Source organism: Mercenaria mercenaria, unplaced genomic scaffold (genome assembly GCF_021730395.1).
Source record: "Mercenaria mercenaria strain notata unplaced genomic scaffold, MADL_Memer_1 contig_3655, whole genome shotgun sequence".
In the NCBI taxonomy this organism is placed as follows: Eukaryota; Metazoa; Mollusca; class Bivalvia; order Venerida; family Veneridae; genus Mercenaria; species Mercenaria mercenaria.
The window spans coordinates 1,576-17,495 of NW_026461815.1; the positions used below are offsets into that span (position 1 = coordinate 1,576).

Sequence of the window (15,920 nt, forward strand, 5' to 3'; positions counted from 1 at the left end):
GGCTATATGTGTAAAAAATTCTTAGCATTCAGAATACAGGCATTACCAATTAAGAACAAATTATTGGCTTAATTTGCACAATGAGAGCATTGAACACAGGCAGACATTGGAATACGGAGAAGAAAAGGCATGCTTCAATGAAGGAAAAATGAAAAAGTCTGCCCACATTTAAAACATCGTTCGCACATGTCATAGGGTAAAACTGAACACCAATTTACATACCGTAGGCAGAGTAGTTGTATTTGTAGTCGTAGGCCGTATCAGTTATTCACCAATATTTGCTTCCCTTACACCATCTAACATATCTATTTTCCCCGCACGAGTTATTAACCAATCACATTCGATCTATTGATATACGCCATACTTTGAAATGTAAACAAGCCGATTTGTGCTGAACATTAAATATCCAGTTATGTAGTTATATATAAATATATCTACAGGTAATCATGTTTTTGAAACTTGAATATGTATTGTTTGTCATGCATTGCTTTTGACATGAATGTGTATTGTTAAACCCCTATTTTGACATTGTATTTATATTGTTTTGTTTATATCCTGTTTTACAGGAGCGTATCTGTCCATGACAATATACTAAAAATCTGTCGACCCAGTTGTTATCACTACCACTGAGTAGCCCGGCGACAGTGGCGCCCAACTTCACGTCAAAGCAGACAAGATACATCATGGATGAGTACATAGCACATCAAGTGACTGAGATGTAGGACCATCCTACCACCGTTGGCAGTGTATTTCAAACAGACAGCTGATCAGTGAAGGTTTCGTGAGTGCACTCGCTTTAAATTTATCATAAGGCCTTAAAATCTGTAAAGTATATGCGCAAACTTATTCACTAGTGTTCATACACAACAAACTATGCATCACTCCAGGAGCTGTCCAAAGGAACATTTCATTCTGAGGATCATCCATCCAATTTCCAAGGAGACTGAACTGTGCATACCCATTGTAGAACTGAAAAATAAAAATATATAAGTGTTATAATATATTTATAATGCATATTATTATTGTGATTGATTTAACTGTATACATTTTTTTGTATATTCTATGTGTATTTTTGTAAGTGTGTCAAGATAGTTTGAGTGTTTTCAGCAAAGTACATTTAAATTTTTGTGCAAGGACCACCCAGTATACACACTTTGCAATTAACCCCTGCATGAAAATGCATAAGCAACACTAACACTGGCCATCCCCAATACAGTATAAAAGGTGAATATCTAGCATAGACAGGTAGCTTAGAGAAGTAGAGTATCTGTTTATTTTGTTTACTGGTGTTCAGCTAGTGAAGTATTTTTCAGATCAACTTTCAGCAAACATTAGTACTGCTAAGAATTACCATGCATATTTTTTTCATCTTATGCAAATAAGTTGAAATAAAAGTGCAATCACATTTGACAAATTTGGAGATATTTTATCTTCAAAAGTGCCAAAATAAGTACTACATAGAAAGTATATACATGATGCTTTGAAAAGTTTCAAGGTTTCATGAAACTGAAAACAAATTGCAGCTGCATCGCGCGTCGTGGTATTTAATTAACGCGTTTACTGAAAGAATAATTTTACAGGTAATTTGTGAAACACAGTTTTACAATACATCTGTAAAATAGAGCGTTATCGGTATTGATTTCTATCTAGTTACACACTAGCAAAGTAAATATCGTTTCTCTGACCGCGGACAGTGGTAATTTTGACCACTATAAGAAAATAGCGTACAGGTATCAATAGTGATCGTAGCTCAGCGGATAGCGCGTTGGACATCAGATCGTATAGTTGCGGGTTCGATCCTCGCTGGGAACAAAATTTTTTTTCTTATTTTTTTTTGAAAAGAATCTTATTTATACTTTGAAATAATGTATTAATTAAAGGTATATACCCAATATTATTGAAAAGTGAAATACCTCAAGAAATGTTATAAAAAGTATTAGAATCGGCTACATGAAACATAGCTATATATATATTGCAAAACTGAATTGAATAAAATTGTGAAATAAAAAGTCTACACTGCAAAAGGGGAAATTGATAAGAAAAGTTTGTGAGATAACCAGGCAGAATAGAATAACAAATTAAATAGTTTATTGAAAGAACAACTTGAAAGTGAAATACTACTTAACAAAATATACTTAATGCATTGGTAGTGCATAGATAGTGTGAATTGTCTAGGTGGATATAGAAGTATAGTGCAATTTTGCAATAATAGAATAATTTGAATAATTCTTCACAGGTGAATTGAAAGTGAATATGTGAAGTGAAGTACTGTGAAGTGTTGAACTACTACATTGAAAATACTTCATTATTGAATGAATTGTGTGAATTGCTGAAGTGAATATAAGTGAAAAAATGTCAGTTTGTTAATTGACATAGTGTGAAGTGAAGTACTATATGGAAAAATTCTTCATTTGTGAAAAGGGTGTGAATTTTGAAGTGAAAAGTAAATTGATGAACTTGATGAAATGATATTTTGATATATATGAATAGAGTGTGAATTGTTGAAATAAAAGTGAAGAGAATATAAGTGAAAGTGAATTGATGAAGTGATATACTGTGAAGTGAGATACTTCATATGTGAAAGAGTGTGAATTGTTGAATTAGATGTGAAGTAAGTTAGTGAAAGGAAGTACTGTGACGATTAGTACTACATTGAAGAATTCTTCATATCTATTTAAGAATACCGGAAGTGAATTCTTCATAGATTGATAGTGAAAAGTAATAATACAAGTTAATACAGTGCAGTAGAAACATAGATTGAATATTAAATATAAAGCAGCGAACTGAACAGAGAAATAAGAAAATACAACCGAGTGAAAGAAATTGCAAGCTTTTATCATTGTTATGATAGTATTTAAAGAAAACAATGGAAGGTTCTAAATCTGAAAGGGAGTGCAGAAAATTAAGAAGGGATGCTATAAGAGAGCAATTACTAGAAAGAAATGAACAGGAAGATAGATTTCCTGCAGATAGTTATAGAACAAATACAGTAGAAGGTGGTGATAGAGATAGACAGGAAAATGGCAATAGAAGATTACAGTCAATTGATAGAAATGCTCAAGAATATAGAATGATAGACAGTAGTACTGAACAAAATAGAATACAAAATAGCATTCCACAAAGCCATTTGGAATCGAGACTTCCTGATGATGAATATAGATACAGAGGGATCGTGCAAGGGAGAGTAAACGTGAACACAGGAAGAGAGACTCTATCCTCAGACGAAAGGCTAGCAGCAAGGAGAAAAAGTGTATCATTTGAAATGGACACACAGAATGTCGGTGATGATCAAACAGATATATTTCGAGATGGATTTCAGATACAGGATATTGATGATGACAGCATAGACTTGTCAAAAGAAATGATGGATCTAGACAAGAAGCTGGATCTCTTGAAAAAGGAAAATGCTGACTTGTTAAGCCAAAATAGCACCCTCACAAGTAACAAGAGTTTAGAAGCAGGAATACATAGTGACTATTCCAAGATGGGTTCGTCAAGAAATACTGATACATATAAAGTAACAAGGAAAGATCCTCCACATGAAGAGTGTGATTACCGTGAAAATATTGAAAACGGAGTGCAAAATAGAAACATAAACGAAAACACAAACTTGAAGAAAGTTTCAGATAGAACAAGTATGTTTAATACAAGCAGTGCTACATATAAAGATAAAGTATCAGATAGAGACAACACATATGACAAAAATAGATATAGTCAAAGCAATAGACAAAGTACAAGCCAGTATGCTGCTGCTGAAAATAAGTGTTATGAATTTGACATACACGATAGTGTGAAATACTATGATAGAAGAGATGAAAGGCAACAATATCATTATCGAGATGAAACTGGACAAGGAAGGAAGTGGTGTCGATAATAGAGAACACAGATATAGCAACTTCAGCGGTAAACCATATTTTGGAGGAGATACTTATAAAAGTAATGAGAAATATACCACATACTATAGACAGAATAAAGAAGGAAATGTTGTCCCAGATTTAGTAGACATGCATGAACACGGGAATGAATATACAAGACATTACGGGCCTATCAAACTTGATGATTACAGAGGGAATAGAACTGATACAGTTAAGCCCAAGATTGAAGGTCAGTATAGTGACGCAACATATACCATGACTCCAAATGAATTTAGAAAATATGACTATAGAGAACAACAAACAATGGAAGAAGAAAGAGTAAGGTTGGAGACAGAAAGAGAAAGGATACTCTTACAAAGATTATACGAACAAAACAGACAAATAGAGTACCAGAGAGAAATCAAAGAACAAGAAGAAAGGCAGATAGCAGAAAGAGTTCGTAGATTGCAAATAGCAAAGGACGAATTGAATCAGAAGAGAGTTGAAAGAGAAAGACTTGAAAAGGAAATTCAGAAAAAGATGGAGCTCGAAAGGCTTAGAACACAGAAGATTTTGTTACTAAAGGGCCAGGAAGAAGAATTATCAGACAAACGTAGAGCAGATACAGATAGAAAAGAATATATTCAGGATAACACAGCGAGTCAAGTCAGACAATTTCCAACATTAGACAGAAACATTAACCAAAGTGGGTTTGGAAAACCAAAAATTCCTCCATTTGATGGAAGTGACTTCAAAGTTTGGAAGATAGAGGTCGAATGCATCATTAAGAGTAGACTGTATCCGGAGTATTTGATTGCTCAGACAATGAGAAATTCACTAAAGGGTCAGACTAGAAAAGTTCTTCTGACAATAGATCCAATGGCTGATTCTACAGTAATACTGAAGAAACTAGAAGATATATATGGCACTACACAGACTGAAGATTCAATCATGCAGGATTTCTTCAATGCTAAGCAAGAAGACAAAGAGACCACATCTGACTGGGCTTTAAGATTAGAAACGATTATGCAGTTGGCAGTAGAGACCGGTGAAATACCTGAAAGAAAAAAGAATGCCTTATTGAAACAAAGATTTTGGAAGGGTTTAAAAAGTGAAAAGCTCCGAAATAATACGAGAGTAACATACGAATCTGACTCAACATTCGAAGTGTTACGGAAGAAAGCTAGAGTTGAAGAAGATGAAATAAAACGAACGTCAGCTGATGCAAGAAGTATGAAGCCAGTCAACACACAGAATACAGAACTAGATGCTAACAAAGAAATACAAACTGGTCAGAAAGATGAAATACAATTACAACAACAGAATATGAAATCAGCTTCATATTAAATGGACAAACAAATGAACATGATGCAATCACTGATGGATAAAATGAAAGAGCTGGAAAAGGAGATCGTAAACATGAAGAAAGAAAACATAGAGCACGAAAGATCTGAGATCCCAAGTAACCAAGACACACAACGAGGCTATTCATATAGAGGAAGAGGAAGATATCAACGGGGATATAGACCATACTATATATGATGTGAGCAGTAAAGATCAAAATTGCCCTAAACGTACCATCTTAGACAGACTTGTTGGGTCGTCCAATGAAACAACAATCCAAATTGAAGGTGTTACATCAAAAGCTTTAATCGACAGTGGTTCCATGGTCAGTTCCATTTCTAAAACGTTTTACGACAAATTACCCAGCAAACCTGTTCTACACAGTTTAGAAGACTTCGAATTGGAGGTTAAAACCGCAAATGGAACACTTGTAAATTACCTTGGGTATATCGAAGCTACAATAGAAAGCAAAACATTTTCACATGGCTCGGTTACAACTCTGTTTCTGGTAGTACCTACAACCGAATACCATCATAATGTCCCTGTGTTGATAGGAACAAACGTTATACGGGAACTCAAAGAAAACAATATTGAATCAGAAGATACACCAGACGTATGGAAGTCAGCCTTAATGTCAGTAGGTTCTGCATCAGTTGGTATCGTTACATCGACGCAACCAGTTACACTCAAGCCGATGGAAAGTAGAACAATAAGTGGGTTTGTACGCAAAACAAGAAATGTTGATGCAGCCGTCACTGAACCTATAGAAGACAACTTTCAACAAAAGTCCATAGTCTGTCCTCGTGTTGTACAACTCACAAACTCTGGAAAGACCGCACGAGTTCCAGTCAGAATATGTAACATATCAGCAAAGATTCTTAAACTTCCAGCTAGATCTGAAATCTGTCAACTTAATGAAGTAAAAGTTATTAGACACGCAGACATCGGCAGTAATACATCAGTATCTGAAAAAGAAAACGAAAGCAACATTAGTGAAAACTTCTTACCTGATCTCAAAGACCATCCAGTGTCACATCAGCAGAGTACCTGAAAAAGAAAAGGAAAACACATTAAATGATGAATACAATATCAAACAAGCTTATGGTGTAGACATAGAAGAATCGGAACTTTCAACTCAACAAAAACAAAAAGTTAACAATCTCTTCAATAAATGGAAATCAGTATTTCCGAAAGGTCCGCATAATCTTGGACATACTACAGCTGTCCGTCACAAAATCGAGCTAACAGATAATACCCCGTTCAAGGAACCTTATAGACGAGTCCCACCAGCAATTTATAATGAAGTTCGAGAACATCTTCAAGAAATGTTGAAAATCGGTGCAATACAAGAGTCAAATAGTCCTTGGTCCTCGAACGTAGTAATCGTCAAGAAGAAAGATGGAACCATCCGCTTTTGTATCGACTACAGGAAAATTAATTCTCGAACGAAAAAAGATGCATATCCTATTCCCAGAGTTGATGATACACTTCATCTTTTGGCAGGCTCACAATACTTTTCAAAACTCGATTTAAAATCTGGATACTGGCAAGTCGAAATGGAAGAGTCAGATAAAGAGAAGACCGCCTTTCAAGTTTGGGGAATTGGGTTCTACGAATGCAATAGAATGCCATTCGGGCTCTGTAACGCCCCAGCCACATTCCAACGCCTCATGGAACGATGCATGGGTGACCTAAACTTGAGAGACTGCCTAATCTACCTGGACGACATCGTCATTTTCTCCAAAGACATAGACACACACATCAATCGCCTTGATGCCGTATTCCAACGTTTGTCAACAAACAACCTGACAATAAATCCTAAGAAATGCCAATTCTTTAAGGACAGAATTACTTACCTAGGCCATGTAGTTTCAAAACAAGGCATACAGACAGATCCAGAAAAGACTAAAGTCGTCGAAAATTGGCCAACACCAAAATCTGTGAAGGAAGTGAGAAAATTTTTGGGATTCGTTGGATATTTTAGAAGATTCATCAAGGGATTCGCTGTCATTGCTCGACCATTGAACAACTTGTTGATAGGACATTCACTGAAATCTGATAAACCATCTAAAAAGAAAACCAAAAGACAACCATTTATATGGGGAAAAGAACAACAGTCAGCATTTGAAGAACTGAAAGCCAAACTGATCAATCCACCAATCCTTGCATATGCCGATTACGACCTCCCATTTAAACTTCATACAGACGCCTCATCGAAAGGTCTTGGAGCAGTCTTGTACCAGCGTCAAGAGGGAATCGATCGTGTCATCGCCTATGCTAGCAGAAGCCTCAAACCATCAGAGAAGAACTACCCTGCACACAAACTGGAATACCTTGCTTTAAAATGGTCTGTCACTGAAAAGTTTCACGACTATCTTTATGGTGCTGTATTCGAGGTTGTTACAGACAATAATCCTTTGACGTATGTCACCACCTCAGCCAAACTGGATGCAACAGGACATAGATGGCTGGCAGCACTGTCCAATTATAACTTTAAGACGACATACAGATCAGGAAAGAACAATGCAGACGCAGATGGCCTTTCAAGAATAGAACAGAGTGAGCCAAATGAAAAGACCATTAATTCTTTAGTCATATCAGCAATGTCAATAGCAGCAACTTCTCCACCATCTGAAACGCCGCTTGCTTTCTCTGTCGTACATCCAGACTCTCTAGAAACAGTTGACCCAGTAACATCTCAAGAGATTCCATCTGACGTCCTAGAATCTGAATCACTGAGTTCAAAAGATTGGATTAAAGCTCAACATGATGACCCAGTCCTATCTTAACTTATCGACCACATGGAGAAAGGCACCAGACCGTCAGCTAAGCGGGTCCGTGGAAACATAAGTCCAGCGGTCAAATACTTAAGAGATTGGGACAATCTTGAACTCAGAGATGGTATCCTCTACAGATTCAGCCAGTACAAAGGTCAACATTATAAACAGTTACTTTTACCGGAAGCAATCAGAGAAGAAGTTTTTCGTGCCTTACATGATGACCTAGGCCATCAGGGCCGAGACAGGACGACGTCGCTGTTCAAACAAAGGTTCTTCTGGTCTGGTATGGACTCCTACATCGAAGACAAGGTCCGCAATTGTCCACGTTGCATCGCCAGAAAGACACAACCATCCGTAGCCCCGTTAGTTAACATATCGTCCAGTGCGCCGATGGAAATTATATGTGTTGACTTTCTCAGCCTTGAGCGGTCCAAGGGTGGGTTTGAACATATCTTGGTCGTAACAGATCACTTTACCAGATATGCACAGGCCTACCCCACCAAGAACCAAACAGCCAAAACGACTGCAAGAGTGCTGTTCGACCAATTCATAGTCCATTACGGTTTTCCATCCAGAATACACAGCGATCAAGGTGCCAACTTCGAATCTGGACTAATACAAGAGCTGTGCAAACTAGGAGACACAACTAAGTCCCACACAACGCCATATCATGCTATGGGCAACGGTTATGACAGAACGATTTAACCAGACATTGTTAAAGATGCTCGGGACATTGGAAGAGAACAAGAAAAGTGACTGGAAGACTTATGTTGGACCTCTGGTACATGCGTACAACGTAACCATACACAGCAGCACTGGTTTCTCTCCATATTTCCTTATGTTTGGAAGACATCCTAAATTAGCCATAGATGCCCTACTTGGAATAAACTTTGACGAAATACAGTCCAAATCTAGAAATGAATACGTCCGAAAGCTACGTGACAGATTAACCTACGCATATGCAAAAGCAAAAGAATCTGCGGAAGACACAGCTAACGTTAACAAACAATTCTATGACCGGAAATCAAGGGCAGCAACTTTAGAACCAGGCGACATTGTTTTAGCCAGAAACGTCACCATTAGAGGAAAGCATAAGATTGCAGACAAATGGGAGACAGAACCATATATCATCCTAGAACAACCAAACAAAGATACACCAGTCTATGTCATCAAGAAAAAGAATTCAGCGACTAAGAAAACAAAAACACTACACAGAAACCTTCTTCTTCCAATTAAAACAACAGCAGAAAACAGTACCAACAATGAGGAAACAGCAGAAGTTCAGAGAAGTACATCATACTCAAAGAAACAACATAACAGAGAGCCTCCGGATAACGAAATCAACAGCTCCAGAAGACCAAAGCGACAAAGGCAGATACCAAAATGGCAACGTAATGGCGATTGGATGATGGCATAACACTAACAACAGTGTTCAGAGACAGTGTATAATAGAGACAGTGTTATATAATAACAGTACAGTGTAAATAGGAAAGCATGAAACTTGAAAGATGTAACTGAATTATTTTCTGAGTATATACTTACCTGGAATTTTAAGTGTAAAATGAAAGTATAATTACTTACCTGTAAATGTAGAAAACATTGTTATTATGTGTGTATGCGTCTAAAGACTTCGAATACTTACCCAGTTTATATCTTGTGTATATAGTATATGACTGAAAGAAAACATATAATATAGTGACATTGAAAAAGAAAACTATATACTTACCTGAAAAGATATATACCTATCTTGTCGGATGTAAACGTATCTGAAATGCAATCATATACCTACTATGTGCGTTTCCAAGGGATTCATGCTTACAATTCTTCAAGGAGATACTTACCTCTGGAATCTCTCCATATGTGCAAAGAATTTGATGAATGAAAAACTAAACCCTTGATCAAAAATATATGATTCATTAAGTTCGATTGAAATATATTAGATGTATGTACCATTTTATATACATGATTACTAATATACTTTTATTTATTTTAGGTTGATGCTACAAACAGTCAACTTAAATATTTTACTTACATTGTTATTCTTCAGTTGTACCTTGTTTACTCGTCTGAAAATGTCGGGACGACATTTTTTTAGCCGGGGGGAGTATGTCATAGGGTAAAACTGAACACCAATTTACATACCGTAGGCAGAGTAGTTGTATTTGTAGTCGTAGGCCGTATCAGTTATTCACCAATATTTGCTTCCCTTACACCATCTAACATATCTATTTTCCCCGCACGAGTTATTAACCAATCACATTCGATCTATTGATATACGCCATACTTTGAAATGTAAACAAGCCGATTTGTGCTGAACATTAAATATCCAGTTATGTAGTTATATATAAATATATCTACAGGTAATCATGTTTTTGAAACTTGAATATGTATTGTTTGTCATGCATTGCTTTTAACATGAATGTGTATTGTTAAACCCCTATTTTGACATTGTATTTATATTGTTTTGTTTATATCCTGTTTTACAGGAGCGTATCTGTCCATGACAATATACTTAAAATCTGTCGACCCAGTTGTTATCACTACCACTGAGTAGCCCGGCGACACACAGGTCTTTAAAAGTACTTGAATTTGATGCCTAGTACTTGAAAAGTACTTGAATTTGAAACTGCCAAAAACTCCTTGAAAAGTACTTGAATTTTGAAAAAAAACTAGTAAATTTTGATAAATTGTCTTTGAATTGATGTTCTGCGAATAGAAAATCAGAAAAAAATACAGATCAGACCAAAATATCGAAAAAAAGATGAACAAATGACAGACATTTCTTCGACGGGGCTTACCGACGAGTAAATGATAGTACGGTACTGGGATGGGTTTTAGTACTCTAAACGCAATTATCACAACGTGAAATTTTATCGTACCTAGTATATTGAACAAGCGATAATTTAGGTCGTGTCTATTTCCCAAGCACTGAAAGGAAATTCGTATCACAATGAGTGAGTTGGCTCCGCCTACTCGTCTGGTGGGCGGTATAATCATATTTGTAGATATTCTTACTTGATGTGAAAATGATAACTAAATCTACCCAAACGATGGAAATACTTGAACGAGTACGAACTACCGAAACGGTATCGGAAAAGAAAAGCACGGAGAGGACTGTTTAATTATGTGAGAAGTATATGTTTATGCAGAGACTGTAAAAGAATTTTGATAACAGAACTGAGTGTTATATTTCAGTATTACTTAATTCAAAATTTAATGGTTCGATTCAAAAATGTTGAATCTTTGTGTGTGCGAAGAAGATACGGTGCCCTGAGTTTTGAGTAGACAAGTGCTATAGAAAATGCATGATTCATTATCAGGATGCGTGTGAACTTATCATCATCTACATCGTCTACATCGTTACAACCAACAATCGATTTCCGGTTATGACTGGTCGGCGCTGTCAGAGAAACAGTTGTTAAAGAAATTTAGTATATTACAGTATTAAAAGTAAAAGATAAAAGATAAAAGGACAGTTGGATGGTTGTGTTCTAACTTGACTAAGGGTCAAACAAGTATCTTGTAATCGGAAGTTACCATCCCAATGACTGAGGGTCAAATTTTGTGTTATGAAGGTTACCATCCCAAGGTATCCTGGGAGTCAGAATATGTATATCGTCCTGTGAAGTTACTATCCAAAGGACTGAGCTTCAAAATAGTGTATATTGTCTTCTGGAGCAAGCACTGAAGGTCAAAATATGTGTATTGACCTTTGAAGTTACCGGAATATGATTAGTGTTTTCTGAAGGTTACCATCCCAAGGACTGGGAGTCAAAATATGTATATCGTCGTGTGAAGTTACTATCCAAAGGACTGACTAAGATATGTATATTGTCGTCTGGAGTTACAATCCCAAGCACTGAAGGTCAAAATATGTGTATTGACCTTTGAAGTTACCGGAATATGATTAGTGTCTTCTGAAGGTTACCATCCCAAGGATTGATATTTACCTCTGAAGCTACAATCCAAAGCATAGAGGGTCAAAATATCTATATAGTCTTCTGAAGTGTCCATCGTAAGCACTGAGGGTAAAAATATGTATATTGTCCTCTGAAGTTACTATCCAAATGACTGAGATATCCGAAGGACTGATATCTATATTGTTTTCTGAAGTTTCCATTCTAAGCACTGAGGGTAAAAATATGTATATTGTGTTCTGGAGTTACCAGCAAGTCAAAAAATGTGTATTCACCTCTGAATTTACCAGAATATGTTTATTGTCTTCTGAAGTTACCATCCCAAGGATTATGAGGGTCAAAATATGTATATTGACCTCTGAAGTTACCTTCACAAGCACTGAGGGTCAAAATATGTATAGTGGTCAAAATATGTATAGTGTGTTCTGAAGTTACCATGCCAAGCACTGAGTGTCAAAATATGTATATTGTACCCTAGCACTGAGGGTCAAAATATATATATTGACCATGAAGTTATTATTCAAATGATTGAGGGCCAAAATACGTATACTGTCTATTAAAATTAACATCCCAAGCAGTGAGGTTCAATATATAAATTAACCATGAAGTTACCAACCCAAGCATTTAGGGTCAAAATACACGGCCTGTAAACACTGGCTCGTCCTCTTTGAGGAGATGAATTGAAAAAAGAGCCAATGATACTTCCGAGGAGGCGCTAACGACCGGAACTTTATGCAGAATGTAAACAAAGAAGAAGGGTGAGTTGATTGTTTCCTTTCTCAGATAAATGTAACGCCCTTTTAAAAAAAATAGCCAATGTAGTTCCACTCAGAAATGATTATTCTTTTTATATATGCAGGCCATTTTGCAAGGTAAATGCATTCCTTTACGGGAGAACTTTTGAAAGCTGGAAAATGGGGCAAGTTCGAACCAAAAGTGGAGATTTACCCATATATTTCGCCCCAATTTACACAAATAAGAGTAAACATACATTGTACCAATTTTTCCCATAATGGTATGTTAAATCTGAATTATTTATGTGTTTTAACGACGGGTTTTACCCTTCTATGCTCAATTTTGGCTAAGAGGAGGAGCCAAAGCCTTGGAGGAGGCGCAAAAGTTCAGAGTCGGAGCCACTGACCAGTTCTTTTCCTGGGTGATTAACACTCGTATAAAGCGTTTTCGTTCCCGCAATGTAATATCTATTTCGTTGTAATGTTTGTAATTTGATGCTTGAAATTGTATTATACTACCCAAATGCACATAATCTACCTAAAATAACAAGAGCTGTTCATAAGACAGCGCACTCGACTTTTCTCAGTGCTTGACTCTGAATTAGAGCTTTGTCAGTAAAAACTTTATAAAGCTTAAAAATCTAAGTTAAAAAGGGGCATAACTCTGTCAAAATTCAAATCAGAGTTATAGGGATGGTTTCTCCTGGTGTAGACTTTGATAGTAAATAAATGTTTTAAGTTTCAAGTCAATAGCTTTGATAGTAACAGATATTTGATGCTATCAAAAGGGTTTACCAAAAGGGTAAACCAAAAAATCTAAGTAAAAAAGGGGCATAACTCCATCAAATTCAAATTAGAGTTATGGGGATTTTTTCCTCTTGTGTAGACTTTGATAGTTAATAACTATTTTAAGTTTCAAGTCAATAGCTTTGATAGTAACAGAGATATTTGACTTTATAAAAAAAATAACCAACGGCGACGCCGACTGAGTGCAATAGCTCTACTTTTTCTTCGAAATATCGAGCTAAAAATATATGTGTATGTATCAACGCAACGGCTACAAATTTTAATGTTAAATGGTCAATTTTATATTAAATGTTTGAAAGGCATCGCAAAGAAAGAATGCTCAGTTCTGTATGATATTATTACTTTTGTTCGTTCCAGATGGGTCTGTTTAAAGGCAAACGTAGGAAAGGGTTATCATTGACAACGATAAAGAACGACGTAACATACAAATGTAAAAGAAAAGAAAATAAAACACAGCAAAATACATCAAATTTATACGAACAGTTTAGAAATGTAACCACAAGCATCCCAAATAAAAAGAAGCGCCAGAGAACGGCTGCCACCAGCACTAAAGTGAGCACATTCAGATCTCATTTGCACAAAAAAAAATGTAATATCACCGATTGTTCGCTTGTACAATACACACCAGGACCGGAAATGATAATACTTCTTGCGAAAATGATGGCGATTTATTCTGCAAGGCCATTAATCAACTTAGTATGTGTGTAAATTAAGCAAAACAGTTGTGCTATTTGACATTTGGTTTTATACTTGCTACTAAGTAAAATGTTTGATTTAACTTTGAAGCGCTATTTCTGGGTGCATACATGGCGCTAAAGACAACGTCCATGTGACGTAAACACAATATCGTTTTGACGATTTAAGCATTGCTGGTCATGTTAGAATGTACACTTTATTTATAAAACTCCCTCGATATTTTTGCTAATATGTTTTTTTTTTAACTTTTCAGTATATTTATGTCTTTTCTAATTCATTTAGAAACAATTTTTTTAAGAGTTTATTTGAAAGCATAAATAAAATCGAGTAAGGCAGTGATACTATATAATGTAAATATAAGAAGTGATTTTTTTGCGGTATTCCGCAGAATATAGCTGGAAATTAAGTATCAACATACATGTTTCCTTACAAACGTTATTTAAGTAAAATAAGAAAACTGTATTTATAATTCTGTAACGGTAAGTTCAGTAACGGTGAATACCCATTCTTACTACGTAGCATTAATTAAAAACAAATTTGACAGCAAATATTGCCTCAACAGATGGCACCCTATTTACAAACTCCAAGTACTAAATAATAACTTAATATGACTTTGACTGTAGAACGACTGACAAACGGACAAGGATAAGACAAAAGCTATATGATACATGCGGTTCGACCGGGAAATAAATATCTAACGTTTTCAGTTTCATTGTTAACGTTAGAACATCTAGGAGAAGTATTTTGAGTGTTAGCATTTTCATATATATTAATCGAATTAAGCAATTTAAAAGTAAACAATTATATTTATTTAGCATTTGTAAGTACCTAGTGAAGCACATATTGCAATTGCATTTCAAGACTACCACAAAGTTAACACTAACTATTACAAAATCCAAAATGCGTTGGACATGAAAACCGTTGTGCATTAGGAAAATATCATAATTATACAACTTATAACGCCATGATAGCCCATCATTAGACAAGTGCGAAAGAAAAGAGAAGTGCAAATATCTCAGAATACATTCTAAGGAAATGAATAGGATGTTGTTACAATATCATCCATCAGATGTTTGTCACAATCCAAGGGAATCATGATAAAGCTCTGGAATTGATGATACATTAAAAAAATCTCAATTTCAAAGTGCTTTGGCTCCCACTCCGGTTCTTAGCGCCTCCTCTGCGGCGGTGGCTCCTCCACATGGTGATAAATGCACATGTACGGGATAAACACGCTAGTAAACCACATAAGTCATGCAGTAGTAAGATATGCTTTTCAGCAAGGTTGATGCAGGGACTATAAAATCTTAAATTTGTGTAAATTAGGGTGAAATATATGGGACAATGTCTACTTTTGGTTTGGACTTGCTCTATTTTCCAACTTTCAAAAGTTCTCACGTCAAGGATTGCATTTACCTTGCATAATGGCCTGCATATGTAAAAAGTATAATCATTTCTGAGTGGAACTACATTGGCTATTTTTTTAAATAGGGCCTTACATTTATCTGAGAAAGGAAACAATCAACTCACCCTTCTTCTTTGTTTACATTCTGCATAAAGTTCCGGTCATTAGCGCCTCCTCGGAAGTATCATTGGCTCTCTTTTCTACTCATCTCCTCAAAGAGGACGAGCCAGTGTTTACAGGCCGTGAAATATGTATATTGACTTCTGAAGTTACCATCCCAAGCACTGAGTTACCAACCCAAGCTCAATTTGAGGGTGAAAATATGCATATTAACTTCTGAAGTCACGATCCAAAGGACTGAGGGTCAAAATATGTATACTGAC

The 15,920-nt window shown here is 35.9% G+C and overlaps 2 protein-coding genes across 2 annotated transcripts; both read left to right on the top strand.

The window, feature by feature from the left end:
- The first annotated feature begins 4,004 nt into the window (after nucleotides 1–4,004).
- LOC128553267 (golgin subfamily A member 6-like protein 24) lies at nucleotides 4,005–5,201 on the top strand. The gene has a single exon (XM_053534397.1). It carries the CDS (start codon nucleotides 4,005–4,007, stop codon nucleotides 5,199–5,201), a length of 1,197 nt encoding a protein of 398 aa, XP_053390372.1.
- LOC128553268 (uncharacterized) lies at nucleotides 5,202–6,249 on the top strand. The gene is made up of 2 exons (XM_053534398.1): nucleotides 5,202–5,316; nucleotides 5,351–6,249. Exons 1-2 carry the CDS (start codon nucleotides 5,202–5,204, stop codon nucleotides 6,247–6,249), a joined length of 1,014 nt encoding a protein of 337 aa, XP_053390373.1.
- Nucleotides 6,250–15,920: the final 9,671 nt, after the last annotated feature.

Coding starts and splice junctions, on each gene's coding strand:
- LOC128553267 (XM_053534397.1), top strand. CDS start 4,005: ATGCATGAACACGGGAATGAATATACAAGACATTACGGGCCTATCAAA.
- LOC128553268 (XM_053534398.1), top strand. CDS start 5,202: ATGGACAAACAAATGAACATGATGCAATCACTGATGGATAAAATGAAA. Junction 5,317..5,350: donor CGAAAGATCTGAGATCCCAA/GTAACCAAGACA, acceptor CTATTCATATAG/AGGAAGAGGAAGATATCAAC.